This window comes from Brassica napus, chromosome A7 (assembly GCF_020379485.1).
Source record: "Brassica napus cultivar Da-Ae chromosome A7, Da-Ae, whole genome shotgun sequence".
Classification (NCBI taxonomy): Eukaryota; Viridiplantae; Streptophyta; class Magnoliopsida; order Brassicales; family Brassicaceae; genus Brassica; species Brassica napus.
Genome location: NC_063440.1, coordinates 21,022,228 through 21,042,472, shown reverse-complemented (window position 1 = coordinate 21,042,472; position 20,245 = coordinate 21,022,228). Strand labels below are relative to the sequence as shown.

The window sequence follows — 20,245 nt, the reverse complement described above, 5'->3', positions numbered from 1 at the left end:
ATTTATGAATGCTTTTAAACTCATGAAAAATAATATCTGAAATGAACTAAGCTTCCAATAATTAAAAACAAACAAAATTAATAAAAATCTATAAAGAAATATATATATATATTAAAGTAATGTTTATTTAATTTTAGATATGTTCAGATTAATTTTAGATAAGATTTTATTCGACTCGCTACGAATTTCCTCAAACATAATATATATATATATATATATATTCAAATATTTTTATAGATTGCATTGGATTAAGATTCACATTTTTTAATAAGGTTTGCTTTCGGATTTTGGGTCAAAAAATTGGCGGATTCTCCTTGAAATATATATCATAGAACAAGTACGAGCAAACAACAATTAGAGTTGGATAAGCTGAAACTCAAAGTCAAAAACTAGTTCGCGGAAACTATCTCGAAGCAGATTCTAAAGTAATAACAGTTCCAAAGAATTATCGAACTCTATCGATTCTTATTCAGAAAAGACACGAATGCGAATGACTAATTTCAAGATAGAAGTATAACACTAGGAACGTTTTCCAGTGTGATGCATCAGTAACGACATAAGATTAAAACTATCCGTAGAAAGAGAATGTCTCTTTCGCCAATACTTCATATGCAAGATCAAACAAACAATAAGCATCAAATCTTAATCTCTTCTTTTCTTCTTATTCTCTTAAACGACTACGGCCACAAGTCCCTCGTCTTCAATCTCTGCATCTGTAAATGTCAAAGCTCGCTGAAGCTTCCTCGCGGAAAACACCTCGACTTCAGCCATGTATATTGCTACAACCGGACGATGATCTGAGAATTTATTTTCGGTACGCCGGTATTGAACCAGCCTCATTCCTTTGCCGTAAGATAATATTCTGTCACACCAAGCTGGTGTTCTCCTCGTTGCTTTTCCATCGCTCCCGGTGTACTCATCCAAATGCGCTTGGTACTTGTAGGTCGGTGCAAATTGTAGAGTTCCTTCTGACCATCCGTCAAACGCTCGACCTTTCTTGTATTCTTTTACCAGCTGCAATATAAATATTCATTCTTAGGAAAGAAAACAAAATAAGTAAAGTTGAGCTTAACCTTTATGAAAGATCAATAGTTAAGCTTACCTGATCATATTCAAGTAACTTAGACCAGTCTTTCTTGGAAATAAGGTCTTTGGTTTTCTCATACGATAGATTAAGCCGATAGTTAAGATCTCCTAACCAGATTATTCTTCTGCAAAGATGTCAAAAGAGAGTTAATTTGTAGAAATAAAAACTAGTAAAAAGTAACTAGAAGAGAGTACAAAATGACAGACTCGTGATCATATATAAGCTTGGGAAGTCCAAGAGCTGAGACAGAGTGAAACACTGTTCTTTTATGTATCTCGTGAACATCAGCGTTCCTCTTGATCTGATCAACTTCTCTTTCTCCTGCCGTCAAATGAGTGCATATGAAACAGAAGAACGTCTGGTATATCGACATACTCACAGACACAGCTCCCTGCATACCACATATCACTTTATAAAACGATTCTGAAACAATATAACATAAAAATTAATGAGTTAGAAATCATTTCTGACTCGGGTCAGGCAGTGGATGGTCTCCGGAGAAATGTCCACACACTGTAGCACTAATTACGTTCCTACCAGGCTGACTGATCAGCTATAAATTAAAATAAAATTCTTGAAATATATAATCTTTATATACCTTGTTACCAATATAACCCATGATGCCAACTCCAACGGTAGAGACTCGTACGTTTTGAATGTGTTTCCGCATGCTTCGTTTAACCCAAATGGTTAAAAGAATCCCAACCATTTGTTTACTCACTAGCCTCACATAAGCCGGTCTTCGTTTCCTCTCCATCAGCGACGTCAGGTCCATGGACGCTAGAGCCAATACCTCCGGCGCAACCCCAATGTTGCTTCCGGCTACATACTTAAACGAATTGTAAGCCTTGAAAGACTTTGTTGTTTTTAAGGACGCTGTTGACTTCATGGAAGGCTGTCTATCTAGAACGCAAGAAGGTCCTAACATGCTCAAAGGAGGCTCAGGCCAGCTTAAACCGATCCTTTCTTTCCCACTTAACATCCGGTTTAGCGTTTTCATACCGGTTCCAGGGGAATCCTCATCCTTCTTCCTCTTGTCAAAGCTATCAACACGTAAACAGATTTGTCTGTCTAGCTTCTTAGGAGAAGAGAACTGTCTTTTAATCTCAACAACCGGCACACCGGAGTTAGGATCAACGAGAGTGTTGACTTCACCTACAACTCCACCGTCATGCTTTAGCTCCCCGAGGCTTTCTTCTTCTTCCTCGTTGATGGGGTGAATCTCGACGCCAGCGTCGCTATCGCTCTCGTAATCTACCTCTTCCTCTATAACATCGTGTGTTTCGTCAAATGGTTTGAATATCCCCGGAGTTGGTGGATCACTGTAACTCTTAACCCCAGAGTTTTTCGGTCGGACTCGGTTCAATGCTTCTCTGATCACTTCTTCCCATTTCGCAACGGGCCGGTTATCTTCAGCTCCAAGTATGTTTCCAGCATTCAAAGGTACAACCTCTTGCAAACTTCAGACAAAACAAGAACATGAACATATTGAACAGAGTTAGTTTTGTCTATGTCGTTGAGGAAAAATAAATAATATTTTTATTTTTGGTTTACCCAAGAACGTAGATATCAGCAGAATGATTAATGTCGATCCAGTCATCGATGTCAAGATCAGAAGGTGGTGATACTCCTCCTACGTTCCACGTACCAACACATACTCTGCACACGACAAGTTTTCGCTATTATAATTCCGACATGGTAGGTCTCCTTATCAGTTATCACCCAACAAACTTCGGAATCTATATAGTACGACTACGATCAAAATTAATATATATATAAAAAAAAAAGCGAAAGAAACATGAAATGTTTTAAAAAAAAAAACATCAAATGTTTAAAAAAAAAATAAACATCAAATGTTATACCTTATTTCTTTGTTGTTAATGTACTGTGCCCTCAATGTTTCTGAATTCCTTCTCCTTAACTTCAACGGAGCATCTGATTTCATCAAAAATAGTTTAAAATATATCCAAAAAAAAATTGTTTCTCCAGTTTAATTTTGTTAACTACATAGGAATCTTGGATCTTAAGTCTATAATCTCCTAAGTATCTGAAGTCAGTTTTTTTTTTCTTAATTTAAAGAATTAAGTATCAAAGATAGTTTGAATCCGAACTACTAAAATACCACCAGACCACCAATATTTTAATATGGTTTTTATTTTTAATAAAATTTCTGAATTCCAGCAAAGAGAATGAACTGAAAAACTTAGAAACCACAGCACAGTGAATCTCATAAACAACCTATGCAATTCGGCATTACCATTGCTAGTAAACTCCGCGGCTGCTTCAGCGACGGTTATAGGATCCTCCGAGATCTCACTAACCCACGATTGAGTAGATCCTCTCCTTCGCGTGCTCGATTCTTCATTATCTGTTAAACCGGTTTAAACGGCTTAGATAAACGGAAAAGAAGAACTGATGAATGATTCTGGAGAGAGAGAGAGAAAGAAGAAACAAGAACCTTCGTCGGAGCTAGAGTCTTGGTTTTCCTCTACAACGTCCTCGTTTTCGGATTCGTCTTCAGTATCAGCACCATACTCAAGATCTCTAGCACTTATGTTCAACCACTTCCTCATAACAACCTTCGCCCATAATCTCTGTGTAAATCATACAACATTTTTGTTTAGAACCAATCATTTTTATTTAAGACATCGTGATCTGTAAGGACACACAACAAATATTACCTGAGATTTCTGACGACGGAAGCTCTTCCTCATCATCCCGGCAGGTTCAGCAACTGAAGACATCAAAATTGAATTTTCACAAAAGTGATATTCTTTAATAAATAAAGGAAAGTGCTGACACATTTGTAAATCTTTATTTTTTCTTTTCGTGTCAGACCATAAAATCCATAAGAGAGTTCGAGACGCGTGAGTCCGTCCTCGTTTTTTTATTTCATTTTATGCAATTTTCTTCTACATTTATGTAAGGTTAATAAAATTGATAATGACATAAATATATTTTTTTCCCTAAGTAATAGGTAATTTATTACTAAAATCACTATTAGTGTCACGAGTCACTTATAGAAAAAGGCCCACACTATATAAGATTAAAATTACGATATAGTAGTAACTTGAATAATTGTCTCTAGCTAAACTTATAAGGTGAACCTTTCAAAAATTGGCCCAGAGTATATCAAATTGTTACTTTATTTATGGCTATTCATAGATTTTGTATGAATGTATTTTTCATCAACCAATTAAAAGTAAGTTTACAAATATAAAATGAATTAGTACTGTATGAATATGCACACGCGGTACATATTGGTAGGGACTTTGGTCTTACAGCTCCCATTGGATCTACTTTTTAACCTGAGTGGTCCCAGTTGGACTTTAACTTTTGGACCGTAACTCAACTGTTTCTATAACTAATAATACACCGCTTATCCTCACAAATCACAATATTGACGTGGTAAGTCACGAAAAGCAAAGATTAATTCTGGAATACCAGAAAAATGAGACATGAAACGCAAAGTACATGGCGCCGCCAAATTAGTCGATGGGGTGAACAAAAAAAAAGCAATCTATAGGAGATCGGGTCTCGATTTCCGGTTAGAGCCCGGTTGTGGATAAGGTGTTCGGGTCGTGAGGTGCGGTATGGGACCCACGACATACACGGACCACAGAAAGCAGCATACACAGAGTTCTAATCCTTTGGGTCCACCTACCTTTAACTAGAGTTAGTCTCCGATTCAACCAGTGTGTTGTACACTTGTACTGTTGCATCAACCTTTGTGGTAAATAAATAGGATATGAACGGTTATAAATTTATAATACTTGATATATTTCTGTATAATTTGAGGCCATAAGTTTGTTTTTCAATTAATTTTGTAAAGATATTAGGTCGATCCATCCAAATTTCGATACATCAACATCATTTTTCTTTTTGCTTTTACATATTTTTTCAAACTTAATATATTAAATTTTAAAAATTGTTATTCACTCATAACTTTAGTGATATTTGAATCCAGAAATATTTCATTTTTTTGACGTGTATATATAAATTTGTTATTCTAGGCATGTTTTACTGTATTTGGAGGTCGTAATGTTTCTAAAGATGTACCGTTTGGTAATATTTGACCAATATATATTATATAAAAATTAGGTTCAGTCGAATATTGAAGTATTTGTAAAATTATTTGTGTCATGAAATGAATTACAGTGTACTTTTAAAAATTATATAAGACATCCAATTTGCATCCCACCAAAATAAATTGCAGACACAAAAATTAATATATTTTCTACAAATACTTAAATTGATTGATATTTTTTGTCATAAATTCTAAAAATCGTTAACTCAATGTTAAAAAATTATATTGTTAAGCCTTTTCTCAAAAAAAAAAAAATATTATACTGCTATATAGAATAATGACTTTATATGTGGAAATAGATCAATGTCTTCAATGGGTAAAAAACAAACTAAGGAGGGGAAGTCACCTTTTAGCATCTAGCTAGTAGTATCCTGATTGTATCACCGTCAGCTGAGATAAAATGAAGTTAAAAGAGAAAAATCAGTAATACATTTTTATAACTGGGTGCACAAAATTTCCTGAATGTCTTCTGTACCACCATAAAAGTGGTTCGAATGATGATATGATTTGTTGAAACCAGATTACAGACGTCCAAAAATATCACATGCCTAATTGTTAGAGTCTTGGAGATATAAGGGTGCAAGCCACATAAAATTTCATTTTGTTTTAGAAAACATCACCGATGATGAACTGAATAAAGTATGGAGATTCATGTGATATGCCTTTGATTCAAAGACAAGTCACATGAAGCTCCATGCTTGATTCACTTCATAATCGGTGATTTTTTTCTAAAACAAAATGAAGTTGTTATTGATATATATTAATTGTCTTTCTTTCTTGTTTTTTATGGCCGGTGACATTCGAAACTGTGTTATAGTGATTTACTTGTAATCCAAGTTTATATTAATTTAAAACCCCCAAAAATTGCCACCGAAACTGTTTTTTTTTGTTTGTTTTGTTTGTTGAAACCCAGAATAAAGCCAGAAATAAACAATATATATATATATGTATATATTCTAAACTATGTGCATTCAAAATCCTATCGACGAGGATGATCAGCTGAAATAAACAACGAAGGAATTAAAAGAGTCTAAAAAAAGAAGATAAGGAAAAACAGATGAGAAAATGGAGATAAACAGATAATGAGAAAACGAAAGCATGTTTGGTCCCTTTGGGATCACAGCAGTCCTGACCACACATCCACGATATAGACAATATTGGTCGACAGCCAACTTTTAGGGCAGACATTTGGCTATTTCTGTTCATATTAATTTTTAATTGTATATCCGATAGGTATTTGTGGTCAGATATAAAACTTTATTTATATATATCTGATAGGTATTTGTAGTCAAATACTCCTTTTGTTTCATTAAGATAATTTTTTTAAAAACTATTTGTTTCACAAAAATAATTTATTTATGTTTTTTATACAAAAATTGCAAATTTCAATAATATTAATTGAATTTATTGAAAGATTATTATTTAAAAAGTATTGGAATTTGATAATTTCAAAAAACGATGCATAACTAATGTGTTTTTTCTAATATGTAAAAATATCAAAATATCTATTTTTAAAGAACAGATGTAGTATAAACAGAATAAAAAAAGAGAAAACTGAAAGAGTATAATTAAATTCAGAAAAAGAGGAAAATAAAGGAGTGGAAAAGAGGAAAGAAAAATAATGTAAATAATAATATCATAATAAAAATCTATAGTCTATATATGAAAAAGTAATATTTTACCTGACTGATTAGTTCTCGTAGAAATAATTTAGATTCAAAGTAATATGTATTATATAGTGGCCAACCAATCCAACCAATTTATGTTAATCAATTATTTTATTTTTTTTCAAACCAGCAAACCAAACTGAAGTCAACCTAAAAAGAAAACTTAAAATTTCAGACTTTTTATTAGATATATTTTGTTCTCTTATAGAATATTTCCTACATATATAATCTGCACCAAATTAAATTTTAGAAACACCATTTTTATTTATTTATTTATTTTACTGACTTTTTAAGTTTAATAAACATAATACCGCCACAAATAAAATAAAAAATGAATATTTTAATTGTTTTTTTAATATCACGACATATTTGTCTTTTCAGTCCTAGTGGGAGCGGATATACCACTTCAAACGCAGCTTTCGGTGAACTCGAACCCAGCCATGTTGAAAATGACATGAAAGATTAGCTACTGTCCTCGTAGTGACTTCCAAAATTTAACTGGATATATATTTTTAAAGGTTTTAACTCCATATCTGCTTAAGAAAGATGTTTTGAAACATATAAACTCGCTTAAACATGTCATGAACAATTGAAAGGCTTCAGATTTGTTATATATGATAATGGACAAAGACGAAAAAACATCTTTAGGAATTAAATGACATAAAAGCTAGCAAATAGCGATGACACAGAAATCTCATCTACCAAGTTATATTCTAGTATTAGATATTGTGTAGACAACTAAACAGAACAAACAAGTGCCTAGGAACTCTTCCATTGATAGAGAATAGATATCTCATCAACAACAGAAAAATATAAAATAGAGAAAAGGAATTTCTCAAAAGACAAGCTTATAAATACTCTAAAAACATTTTTATCATATGTTGTTATGTGAGTGGTTTTTTAATATTAATTTTTAATCAAATAATTAGTTTTTATTAAAATACTAATACTATATATTAAACTATCAAGTAGAGAATTTTTTTGAATAATGGTATACCATTATTTGTGAATATAATAAGAGCATCTGCCCATGTGAATATAATAAGAGATGTCAGCCCAACCCGTGACCCGCGGGTTCGGCCCATGTAAACCCATCACGGGGCGGGCTTGGACAAGTCGTTTGATGTCCAGGAATTTGCGGGTTTAGCGGGTCTAACCCAAGCGGGTTTGCGGGTGGCCGGGTCATAACCCGTCACGGGTTAGCGGGTTCGCGGGTTGTCCGCAAATTAATGGGTCAGTTCTTCGTCTTCTCTTACTAGATGCATCAAACCGATTCCAACTTTGATCGCCTTCAACAGATTTCATGTTTGAGCTATTGCATGCAAGAGATTCGATAAGATCAGTGATTGCAAGCCTTCGATGGAGATTACGTCCGTCTCCTGCAGAGATTAGAGAGTTAGTGTTTCCTCTGCCTTATTCTTCCCTCACAAGCTTTAAATTGTCAAGCCTTCGATGGAGACTATGTCTTCTTCAACGCTCGCTCATAGCAGGTTCATCTTTCTTAGACAATAATTCCTTAAGTTTGAGTTATTTTTCCTTGATCATTAATTTTTTTTCTTTTATTTTTCAGACTTTTTGCTCAACAAATACCACCGGATGAGCTTTATTCTGCTATTGTTGTTCTGTTACTGAATACAATATCAAGGTAATAAGTTCTGATACAAGCGATTCATATTTGGGCAATTCTTATTCAAAACACTTTGATAACCTGCGATGGTTACTCTTGCCTTAACTGTGGGTGTTTGTGGTGCAAGAGCTGCTACTCTGAATATGACACAGAGGATAGTCAGGAAGGCATTAAGAAGCTTTGAAGAGAATGTGATGGTGAGGTTTATGAGTTGAGATGTCTCATAAAGTCTAGAATTTTCTTGCATAGAGTCTGTGCATCTTCATGAGATTACAGAGTGTTGGCAATTCATTGAAAAGAAAAACTGTAGCTCCAGTTTCAGAACTTACTCGGGTACATACACTTTCTTTCTTGAAACTTTGTTCAATAGTTCAAGATTTTGATTATGGTTATGGTTGGAGCTAGTTAAACTGTTGCAAAGTGAAAGATTATCTTTGTTTTCTTCTATTGAGTTAGAGATCTTTTATTTATTTTCTTTTTTTTTTGGGTTCTGCAGCTCTTATTGACCGAGACTGGAGACGATCTGGTTGTTTTATTTAGAAAAATGAAATGGATATAGGTGATGCCCTTCTTGTCAGTGAGCTTGTTGAGCATTTGTTTAAGGTCAACCATCCATACTTCTACCTCACGTACCAGGTTACAACTTTGATTTTACTCACAGTGATGATTCTTAGTTATTGGCTTGTATAGATTTTGGTGATCATGTTAGAATAAGTTTGCTTTGGCTTGGTTCTTAGTAAGAATTTTTTCTGAATGTAAAGTTTTTGTAATAATTTATATACGATGTCTAGCTATTATAAATATGAATTCAATACTTCTAGTCTTGATTCTCTTGAAACTTGAAAGCTTCTGTAGTTCTGTCGTAACTAGAGGTTGGACTGATTAGTATTTACTAATGTCTAATGATTAATAAATTAATGAATCATTAATTCATTAATTAACTAAAAACCTAAATGTCTGCAGCCTTTTTTTTAACCTAATAGTTACGTAACCACTAACCACGTTTCCTGAAGTCTAAAAGCAAAAAACTGCCCTTGAGTTTTGACTGCAAGGCGATCTCAAAGGCTGATTCAGAAGGGAGCTATGGATTCTGGGGGTTTCTCAAACTTGATGTCAATAGATTTTGAGACACAGGGAGTTCTTGACGCTGCAAACGCTGAAGCAGAACGTACCAGATATGATGGATCTCAGCCATCTCAATCTCGTAGAAGGAGAATCATTGATGTTGAAGATGAATCAGATGATGATGCCATGGAAGATGATTATGAACCGGTAAAAGAGAGGGTTTCTGCCAATGCTGATGGATATCTAAATAAGAGAAAGAAACAGCAGGTTCAGGCTGAGGGTGATAATGACAAAGGGATGTCATCTAAGGCGCAACAGAGAAAGATGCATAAGGGAAAGGGTGATCATGGTGGCAAAGGGAAACCGCAAAAGAAGAAACAAAAGACTGCTGATTCTGAAGACGAGTCAGGTGATCATGATAACGGAAAGTCACCGGCTCAGAAACAGAGGAGACAATACTCACCTGTGTGGCAAGATTTTGTAGTGGTTACTAAGAAAGATGGCTCTGAAAAAGCACAATGCAAGCACTGCAAAATTGAATACGCACATGACTCTCACAACAATGGGACTAATGTTATGAGACGACATCTACTGAAGTGTAATCTTAAGGCTACGACTGGTGATGTTCGTCAGATGGTGCTCAATGCAGAAGCGAAACTGCAAGCAAAGAAGTATGATCACACTGTTTTTCGTCAGATGGTAGCAAAGTGTATCATTCTGCATGATTTACCATTTTCATACGTTGAATATGAGAGGGTCAGATCTGTTTGGACATACTTGAATGCAGATGTAAAGTTTATCAGTCGCAACACAGCTGCAAAAGATGTTTACAAGTTCTATCAGAGTGAGACAGATATTCTGAAAAAAGAATTGGCTACTCTTCCTGGAAGGATTAGCTTTACTTCTGATCTGTGGACGGCAATCACACATGAAGGTTATATGTGTTTGACAGCACACTACGTAGACAGAGACTGGAAATTGAAGAACAAGATTCTTTCGTTTTGTGCTCTACCGCCTCCACATACAGGTTTTCAGCTAGCTATGAAGATTCTTAACGAACTGGAAGAATGGGGTATTGATAAAAAAGTGTTTTCAGTCACACTTGACAATGCTACAAACAATGATTCTATGCAAGATATCTTGAAATCTCAGCTTGTGCTGCAAAATGATTTGGTCTGTGATGGAGAATTCTTTCATGTTAGATGTTCTGCGCATATCCTCAACCTTATTGTTCAAGATGGACTCAAAGTAATCGGCAATTCCTTGCATAAGATCAGAGAGAGTATCAAGTTTGTCAAAGCATCTGAATCTCGTGAGCTGCTCTTTGCTAAATGTGTTGAATCTGTACGTAATAAAGAGAAGGCTGGGTTGCTTTTGGATGTTACCACAAGATGGAATTCAACATATAAAATGATTGATATGGCCCTGAAGTATCAAGCAGCGTTTGGTCATCTCAAACTTATTGAGAGGAGTTACAAGTTTCACCCAAGCGAGGATGAGTGGAGAAGATTGAAGGAGATGTGTGATTTCCTGAAGCCCTTTGATGAGATTACTCGCCTCATGTCAGGATCGACATATCCTACTTCCAACTTGTATTTCATGCAAGTGTGGAGAATTCAAAACTGGCTGACACAGAATGAAACAAGTAGAGATGATGTTGTCCGAAGAATGGTTATACCGATGAAGGAGAAGTTTCAAAAATATTGGGAAGAAGTCAGCGACATCTTTGCTATGGCTACAGTTTTAGATCCACGTCTGAAACTAAAACTTGCAGAGTTTTGTTTTGGTAAAGTTGACAAGAACTCTCTGGAAAGAAAGATGAAACATTTGCGTGAAAAACTGCAGACCTTGCTTAGCGCCTATGAGAAGAAGGAAACATCGAATTCTCCTTCTGCAGAAACACATGAAGCTGGTCCAGACCAAGTTGCAGGGGATGAAGAAAGTGGAAATTTCAGCAATTATGATGTGAGTTTGCTTTTGACTCCTATTTTTTTAACTCTCTCTTAAATAGTGATTTAAACAACACCTTAAGAACATATAATACTTGATTTTCAGGACTTCTTTTCATTCTGCAAAGCAAATGTTGTTGTTAGTGGAAAATCACCACTGGAGATATACCTCGAAGAACCACCTATAGACGGAAAGGTGTTTGCGAGTTTGGATATCCTGGACTATTGGAAAGATAACTCGAAACGTTTTGGTGCATTGGCTTTAGTGGCGCGTGACCTTCTTAGCATACCTATCACAACCGTAGCTTCTGAATCGTCTTTCAGCATTGGGTCCCGAGTTTTGAACAAATACAGAAGTCGTCTGCTACCAAAACATGTTCAAGCACTGATATGTAGTCGAAATTGGTTAAAGGGATTTGAAGCTTACGAAAATGGTAATATTTTTTTTATTATAACAGCTAATTATGTCTACTATAATGCTTCTTGGTCTTCATTATAGTTAGCTAACTCATTTTGGTTCAAATATGTAGAGGAAGATGAAGAATATGTTGATGATGAGACATTACCATCCTTTGAATCCATTATCGATGAAGAAGATGACGCTTGAGGAGAATCGTTTTATTAGTGTTTCAGTTTAGCTTGTTGGTTTTCATATTTCCATTTAAAATTTTAAGTTTGTTCACTGGAATTTATTTGGTGTTGCTTTTGAACTACTACAGTTTGTTGCTTTCATGTTCTTTACGTTGATTTATTGGATTTATGTTTAGAGAACTAACATGTTTTTTAACCTGCAAATCAAATGTTATAAGGAGAATAAACAGGTGCGCTTCTTTCTTACGAGTTGACAAAATTTAGACTTTGTCTTCTGAAATAAGCATGTGCGTTAGGTGGACTGAGTCCACGTGAGAATATGTGTAGTTTTTTTCTGAGTTTGAATTTTTCCTACCTCACGTAGGAAACACAAAAGCACAATTATAAATTAACCAAGATAGATATGAGCAAAGGTCAAAACAGAGACCCTATTAGTATTAGTATTATTAGACATTGAACAAAGGTCATAACACGTTTTCTTTTGTAGGTAACCCGCGGGTCGACCCGCAAAAAAAGTAAACTAAGCTGGACGGGCTTGGACAAGACATTTCTGGCCGCAACCCGCCACGGGCCAACCCGCACGGGCTGATGAACTGACTGAACCGCTGCGGGTCTGTCCATATGGACGCGGGTCAACCCGTTTGACAACTCTATGCAACAACAAAGCTCTTAAATAAAATTTCTCATCATTAAATACCAATATAATTTTTCATAATAGTTAAGTTTTAGTTAATTATAAAATAAAATCCGTAATAATATGACACCTTGCAAAATACTAGTTTTTTGCCAAAAGCTTTTAATCTCTGGGAGAAGAGACTTCTCTTTCCTCAATTTTACTATTTATCTGTCTTTCTTTTTCTTTCTAATTATTTTTTATTATTATATGTGTGAAAACCTTGCTGAGAACCTTTCACCAATGATATTCTAAAATTATGATTAATGAAAGTTTTTAGGAGTGTGATTCTTAGCGTAATTTAAGAATTGGTTTTTAATTTTAACAAAGAAAATTTATTTAAGAACCAGTTCTTAATCTTTTTTTTTATTAAAATTAAAAACTAATTTTTAAATTATGCTAAGAACTCCATTCCTAAGAACTTTTATTAATCATGCTCTAATGGTAAGTAACACAATAACTCACTGATCTTCTGTTTGCTCGGTACTTACTCTTTTTGTTTTGCAATGAATATCACTTTATCTTTTTTTACACAGATTGTAAAAAATGATTAAAATGTATATATGTTCTTATTAATTATTCATATTTAACTAAAAATATTTAAGATAAATAAAATTATTTATAAAATTAATACATTCTGTAATTATTATCGAGTTTAAAATAAGAATAAATTGTATTGAAATTTTAAAATTACTTTCTCTTTATAAAAAAGGGAGTTATGAAGATATAACCAGATTGGTAATGTTTATTGGATACGGAGAAGACAGTGTGAGAAGAAATTGGATGTCAAATGGAACAATTCTTCTCATGATCATTCTTGTTAATTAATTTTGTGTTCAGATTAAACCTATCCAAACGAGAACATTGTTTGACAACTAAATAGTAAATAAACAAAAGAAAGTCTAAAATATAAAACGCATCAGATCAAAGTACACTTATTTGTTGCCCAAGTTGATTAAAGTACCTTGGTCTGTGAGGAGGTAATGGCTTGAAGACGAAGAAGAAGAAGAAAAAGGGCAGATGAAATTAGTTTTTCTTTGGGTCTTTTCGAGGTGTGAAGTGAGCTTTTTACGTTTGGGAAGGTCGAAACAAACTTTTAATTTCTTCCCCTACTTTTGCTTCTCCATTTATATTTGTGTCCGTGTATATCAAGCACATATTATATCATTTTTGTACTATATATTATAGATTTCTTTCAGTTTACACCTTTCCGCCACGTCTACTCCGATCCTCATGAGATTAATCTTAAACTAGCGAGGGAAACGAAAAACCAATGTAAACCGGTTCGACATTATAAGTTTCTGTAACCCCAGCTGTATTAGTACATCTTGGCACATGTCATTTGACTTCGAAATCAGAGTACACTTTTGATCCGTTGTTAAGTTTTGTCGTCTTTACCGTACGTGTCATATGTATATATGATCTGTGATTAGTATAAACTGCAAAACCTAAACTCCTTACGTAATTTTGCAACAAAAAGAAAATATTATAAGAAGAGAAGGATCGGCAAAAGCAGAGACTTGTCTTACATCAGATCTCATTTTCTAACTTATCTGTACAGCGATAATAACGCCTCGTTATTATTTTATTTTGTAGATCATTATTACATGCATCTATCACGGGTGACGAGACAAGTGTAAATATTTGTCAAAACTGATGGAACGTCCAAAATAATTAAATTTGTACCTACTAAATTAAAACTCGAATCTGAGTGTGATGTATTTGTTATGATATTACGTTTAGAAATAAAACTTAACATCATGCAAGCCTACCTTAATACCCATTTTGTCCTGTCTATAACCACTAATCTCAATCGAATACAGACTAAATACTCTCTTGGTCCTGTCTATAACCACTGATCTCAATCTAGGAATGTATTTAACAACATTATACTACGAGGGAGTACTAATAAATATTTTCTGATGCTAATCAGTGATCATTTTCGACAAACTGAAAATCAGTGAGCATTGAAATATAAAAGTTGTTTTTAAATGATTGGCTATGACTCATTGATTAATTAAAACATTCAATTCGGATAGGTGGCAAAGCGATGATTAATCATAATGGATCGGTGAGTTCAATGTATAATTTTTAATGATCATGACAATTATGTAAATTAAACTGAGTTATTATTTTGCGTGATGTTGGGTTGTTGTCAGGCCAGAACTTGATCATCATATGAGCGAGTATCATCTCATCTTCATCTTTGTACTAATAATTTACGATTGGAAATCATGAAGTTTTTCTAATCAATTGTCTGTATGTGTTACTTTAACTAATCGTTCATTTATTAAAAAATGAAACTCCATTTAAAAAATAAAAAATGTAGTGTGAACTTTATTGGCCGTCGCAAACGATTTTTTAAGCCACAAATTAGTATGTTCATTCAGGTTCAGAATAAGTTTATTTACTTATCAAAATGATCTCTGGGTTTTAAGGAAAATTAAAATAAGGTTCAAGTAAAGGTAGATGCTAAACAGGTAGTGACAAAACGTTTAGCGATCAAATTACGCAATCCAAATTTGCATGATTCAAGCAATATAAACTTTACTAGATTAACTATATATAATAATAATATAAAAAAACTATATATAATATAAACATGAAAGCGAAAAGTATTTTAATCATAGTAGATCATCTGAAACATTGGGGGTGATTGGTTGAGTTGTAACTTTAGAAATTTACTTTAGAATTTTGTCTGTAGGATTTTTTGATTTAGCTTTAAGAGCTGTACCTTTAAAATTTCCTACAGCCAAAAAGATGGAGCTTTAGAAAATAAGACTTTTATAGCTAGTTTTTTTTGTTTTTTGGCTGTAGCTTTAATTTTTTGGTTGTAGCTTTAAAAAGTAATGTAAAGCATGATTGGTGATTTTAAAGCTGTAGATAAAAATTAAAGCTAAAGTCACTTGCTAAATCCCAACCAATCACCCCCAATTATTCAAAGTTGATAAATATCAAAATTCATTTGTAAACATACTGATTATATTTAAAATACCAGAAAGTGACATAGACCATGAATTTCAAATATTAAATCATGAAAATTTTAAACTACATATCCCCCTATATATATTAAATGAGAAGTCACTTTAGTGATTTATGGTGACTTGTCGCTCATAGAAGAAGTTTCAACAAAATTGTTCTAATTTGATTGGCCGATTGTTTTTAATTTTTATTTATTTAATTTAGATCTAAAAATTTAAAGTAAGTCTAAAATCATTTAACATCACTTGCCATATAATCTAAAGAATATTACAAATAACAATTCATGGAAACTAATTCTCGAAATTATAGAAATATTACCAATGTTTTATTTATTTCTTTTAATATTTATAAACTATAAAATAAAATGAACAAAATTTTATATAAGATAATTACAATAGTTTTATACTCTACTTGATGAATTGTATTCGAATACAATTATATAATTACTATTTTCAATATTACAAAATCCAAACATGTTTATTAATATTATTTTTAAATTATTTATCATTGTTTAAAGAATAAATTTATCAGAATTTTAAAATAATTTATAAACTATTATAAATTACTTATATAAAAATATAAACCTACTAAATATTGATTGAGAAGTCATATAAATTATTTTTTATTACGTGTCGATCATAAATGAACTCTTCAAATTGTTATAATTTGATTGGCCGATGATTTTTAATTTTATTTATTATAATTACATCTAAAAGGAAAGGATAATTCAATTACCACTTTCCAAATAATCTACATAATTTTAGAAATAATTATTTATGGTAACTAATTGTTGAAACTATGAAAGAGTAATAATGTGTTGGGAAAATTACATGTTTACCACTTTCATGATACCACTTTTTATTTTTACCACCACTAATGAGACATTTTCAAAAATACATTCTTCATTAAGTGGCAAAAGACTCTTATACCCTTGTTATTTATATATATAATAAATCTTTATTTAAATAAAAAATAAAAAATAAAAAAAAAATAAAAAAAACGTAATTTTTTTTTATGTTTTCGAATTATACGTTTTCAAATCAAATTACTAGATTTAGACCCGCTCTTTAAAAGTGCAGAATCAATTCATTTATATAATCCACCCGTATAGATAATTAAATTTAAATTTACATGAATATAATTTTATGAAATAAGATAATTCATTTATATAATCCACCTGTATTAAAGTTTACTAATATTTTAAAGCTTTCAATTATAGTACAATATTTTTTAATTTCTTATATTGGTCAAAATTTATTTTATTATTATATAAATTAAATATATCTCATTTAAATTATTTATTAAATAACATATATTAAAGTATGAAATTATTTATTAGTTAATATATCTTACTTTAATATTTTATTTTAATTGGTTGAAGTATGTTGTAAATTCATGAATATATGTTATTCTTTAATTTTATTATTTATAAAATAATTAAGACTTAAGACATGAATTAAGTTACTTTATATTTGTTAATTGGTGTAGTAATTTAATTATGAATATAAATATTACAGGATTGTTATTTCTTACTCTATAAACCAAGAATGAATTAGAAATTTTTTATAATTATAGTTGATATTAATTATGTATTTTATTATTGAAATTAAATATTAAAAATAAATAAATATATATATATATATTTTTTAAAGAAAAACCCATTAAAACATATTATTACAATGGAATCTTAGAAAAAGATACTTAAGAATATTAATTAGATATCTTATTTTGAAAATATTAATATAATAAGTTAGATATGATACATATTTAATTATAATTATGTTAGTTAAAGAGAAAAAATAGAAAGTTTAAATAAATGTTACAGTCCAACATAGACTATTTGTAAATAGATAAAAAAATAATTATATTTTAATAGTATTGATTTTAATAGTATTGATTAGGGCTGGGCAAATAAACCAAACCCAAAAATCCGAACCAAACCCGATCTGATAAAAATGAATCTGAACCGATCTGAACCCGGCATAAATACCGAATACATCTTGTTTTATGGTATTTCGGGTTATGGGTATTATTCGAACTGAACCCGAACCTAAATGTATATTCGATAAACCCCGAATATTCAAAATTGTCAAAAAGAACTTGTACCAAACATGATCTCAATTCCTAATATATATTCAAAATATATTGAACATCTAAAATAATTATCTATTATATGAAGATTGATGGTTGAAGGTGGCGGTTAAAAGTTGAAGTTTTTAGATTTTGGTTTTGTTTTCATTGAATAATATTTTGCATTTCAAGAGAACTTAGTTTTCGTTTTATGTTTTCGTTTATTTGGTTTTCTTTCGATCAATAACTATGTTTACCTTTCACTTGGTTCCTTTCTTTCTTTTGAACCGATTTTATTTATGTTTTGGCTACAAAATAGGTACAAATCATGTATTTTAAAACCGAAGAACCAATTTTACTTATTTTTTTGGTTACAAAGTAGATATAAATCATGTACATTTAAACCGAAAAACCGATTGGGACCTGACTCCGAAAGTACATCAGGTTGTACCGGTTCTTTGAAGATTTACGAATCCCAACCCGAACCCGATAGAACCCGAACCGGTCTCGAACAGAATTTTCATATAATCCAAATGGGGTTGATTTTGATAAATCTGAAAACTCGAAATCTGATTGGAATAAACTGAAACTCGATTGGGACCCCGAATGTGCATGCCTAGTAATGATGATATAATCATTTTTGGGCCAAGATAATTATTATTCATCATCAACTTGCTAATGGGCTTCCCCCAGATCCACTAATAAAGCTTCAGAGATTTAATTTATTGTTAAATTTTTTAAGATTGAGTGGCATAAACTGATACTTATTGAAAAAAGTTCAGGGTCAAGTGAGTTTAGATTGATCGTAATGAACTCCACGTAAATTACGTAAAATTATATAAATTAGATCCACTAATAAAGCTTCAGAGATTTAATTTATTGTTAAAATTGTTAAGATTGAGTGGCACAAACTGAATGACATGAGCATGATGGTAATGAACAATGGTGATGTTTATGAGACATACAATGGAGACCCGAGCATGCATGCTGATGAGTGGCCCACCTGGAAGTAGCAAAGGAAAGAAAGACTATATATAGTTCCTTAAGAATGGATAAACCTTATAGTCCGAGGGCACAATTTGTTTGTTTGTGCTGATTTCTTTGAATATACTGTATTGTGTGAAGTTCTTCAGAAACACACGTCACAATGCATTAGCTTTTGCATCAAAATCACCTACGAAGTGTAGTATAGCTTTACCTTTTCGAACAATCAGTGCCGTGCGAAAGGTTTTATGGGCCTAAAGCAAGTTTAAAAAAAAAAATTATATACAACTATAAAAAAAAAAATTTCTAATACGATATATCACCTTCACGAAATACATAAGTTTAACACTTACAAAAATAAGTTTATTACGTAAATATGCTATGTTATGTCCTATAAGAAAAAAGTATATGGATTTAAAAATTGAGTTATTCGATTCTCATGGAAAGTTTTTTTTAGAAATAAATTTAACCAACTAAACTAGAAATTATTTTAAATTTTGGGGCCCTAAAAACGTAATATTATTCGGGGGCCTAAGGCGAATGCCTTTTTCAATACACTGTAGGCACGCCTCTGCGAACAATAGAATGAGCTGACTTCACTTCATGTTATATAGTAACATAAATATTGAGACTTCATACGCCATTGTAAGATAGGTTGCGGTACTTTTCTGAAAAGTTCATGCCATAGCCCACGACAGTCATATGGGCGCTGAACAAATATAGAAGGTGCAACACATGTTCATCACATGCAGTATACCTCGGTTAACAATGGATTAGACAAGCATAGGCATAACATCACACAAACTGAACAAAGAGGAACAAGCTAGGAACTCACCTATTCTCTAAAGAAAATCATATAATACTGAACCATTTACTCCATTTAGCCCTAAGACAAACGCATAACGATATACAAATTTGAAAGGGGAGCGAGAAGTAATAGCTTACTTAAAAACCCCTGTACAATATTCTTCTTCCACTCACCTTAAAATGAACATGTCGTCTCGATGGCTTGTCGTGTTGGGTACACACTGAAAGAGATATATTTTTTTTTTAATTTTCAGATGCTTAATTTGGCAGTTGTGTGTATTGTCTGTATGGCGCGGTATCAACAGTGTATGTTCGCATTTGGATAAACCAGTAGATAAAATTTAGTTTCAGAACTAAGGATTGTGACTGAGATGTCAAATAACATGTTCAAAAGCACTAAGCTGAACAAATATTCTAATGCTGCTGGATCATCACCAGTCAGTTAGAGGAGACAGATGGAAGATAGACGGTAGCTTTACTTCTCCAGATGCAGCATCAAAGAGGCCGATTTTCTTGCATGTAACATGATTTATGCTTACATTATTACTACTTCTCTGATTTTAATTCATTTTTTTTTTAGCTACATAGCTAGGCCAGAAACTTGCCGAATGTAGTTTGCATATATAGCCGCTTTAACTATTGTTTAACGACGATAG

At 32.4% G+C, this 20,245-nt stretch overlaps 2 protein-coding genes across 5 annotated transcripts; one reads left to right on the top strand and one right to left on the bottom strand.

Moving 5' to 3' along the window:
• Positions 1-443: 443 nt before the first annotated feature.
• LOC111213628 (type IV inositol polyphosphate 5-phosphatase 3) lies at positions 444-13,870 on the bottom strand. 4 transcript variants are annotated; one of them, XM_022715421.2, is made up of 11 exons: positions 13,711-13,870; positions 5,521-5,564; positions 3,769-3,821; positions 3,546-3,681; positions 3,345-3,455; positions 2,950-3,022; positions 2,642-2,746; positions 1,686-2,547; positions 1,294-1,478; positions 1,103-1,211; positions 444-1,014 (listed from the first exon to the last, which is right to left on the bottom strand). In XM_022715421.2, the coding sequence occupies exons 2-11, from the start codon at positions 5,528-5,530 to the stop codon at positions 670-672; spliced, it is 1,989 nt and encodes a 662-aa protein (XP_022571142.2). In that variant the 5' UTR covers positions 5,531-5,564; positions 13,711-13,870; the 3' UTR covers positions 444-669. The 4 variants fall into 4 exon arrangements, with proteins under 4 accessions (XP_022571142.2, XP_048591800.1, XP_048591799.1 ...); XM_048735843.1 differs by lacking the exon at positions 5,521-5,564 and having other exon boundaries at positions 13,711-13,831; XM_048735842.1 differs by lacking the exons at positions 5,521-5,564; positions 13,711-13,870 and having other exon boundaries at positions 3,769-4,021.
• On the top strand, positions 9,552-12,089 carry LOC125576178 (zinc finger BED domain-containing protein RICESLEEPER 2-like). Its single transcript, XM_048735588.1, has 3 exons — positions 9,552-11,498; positions 11,589-11,916; positions 12,013-12,089. Exons 1-3 carry the CDS (start codon positions 9,552-9,554, stop codon positions 12,087-12,089), a joined length of 2,352 nt encoding a protein of 783 aa, XP_048591545.1.
• Positions 13,871-20,245: the final 6,375 nt, after the last annotated feature.

Excerpts from the sequence above, each read along its gene's own strand:
- LOC111213628 (XM_048735842.1), bottom strand. The coding sequence starts at position 3,891 with ATGTGTCAGCACTTTCCTTTATTTATTAAAGAATATCACTTTTGTGAA. Across the intron at positions 2,747-2,949 it reads ATTAACAACAAAGAAATAAG|AGTATGTGTTGGTACGTGGA; the intron begins GTATAACATTTG and ends TGTCGTGTGCAG. Across the intron at positions 1,479-1,685 it reads TGGGTTATATTGGTAACAAG|GGAGCTGTGTCTGTGAGTAT; the intron begins GTATATAAAGAT and ends TGTGGTATGCAG.
- LOC125576178 (XM_048735588.1), top strand. The coding sequence starts at position 9,552 with ATGGATTCTGGGGGTTTCTCAAACTTGATGTCAATAGATTTTGAGACA. Across the intron at positions 11,499-11,588 it reads GAAATTTCAGCAATTATGAT|GACTTCTTTTCATTCTGCAA; the intron begins GTGAGTTTGCTT and ends CTTGATTTTCAG. Across the intron at positions 11,917-12,012 it reads ATTTGAAGCTTACGAAAATG|AGGAAGATGAAGAATATGTT; the intron begins GTAATATTTTTT and ends TCAAATATGTAG.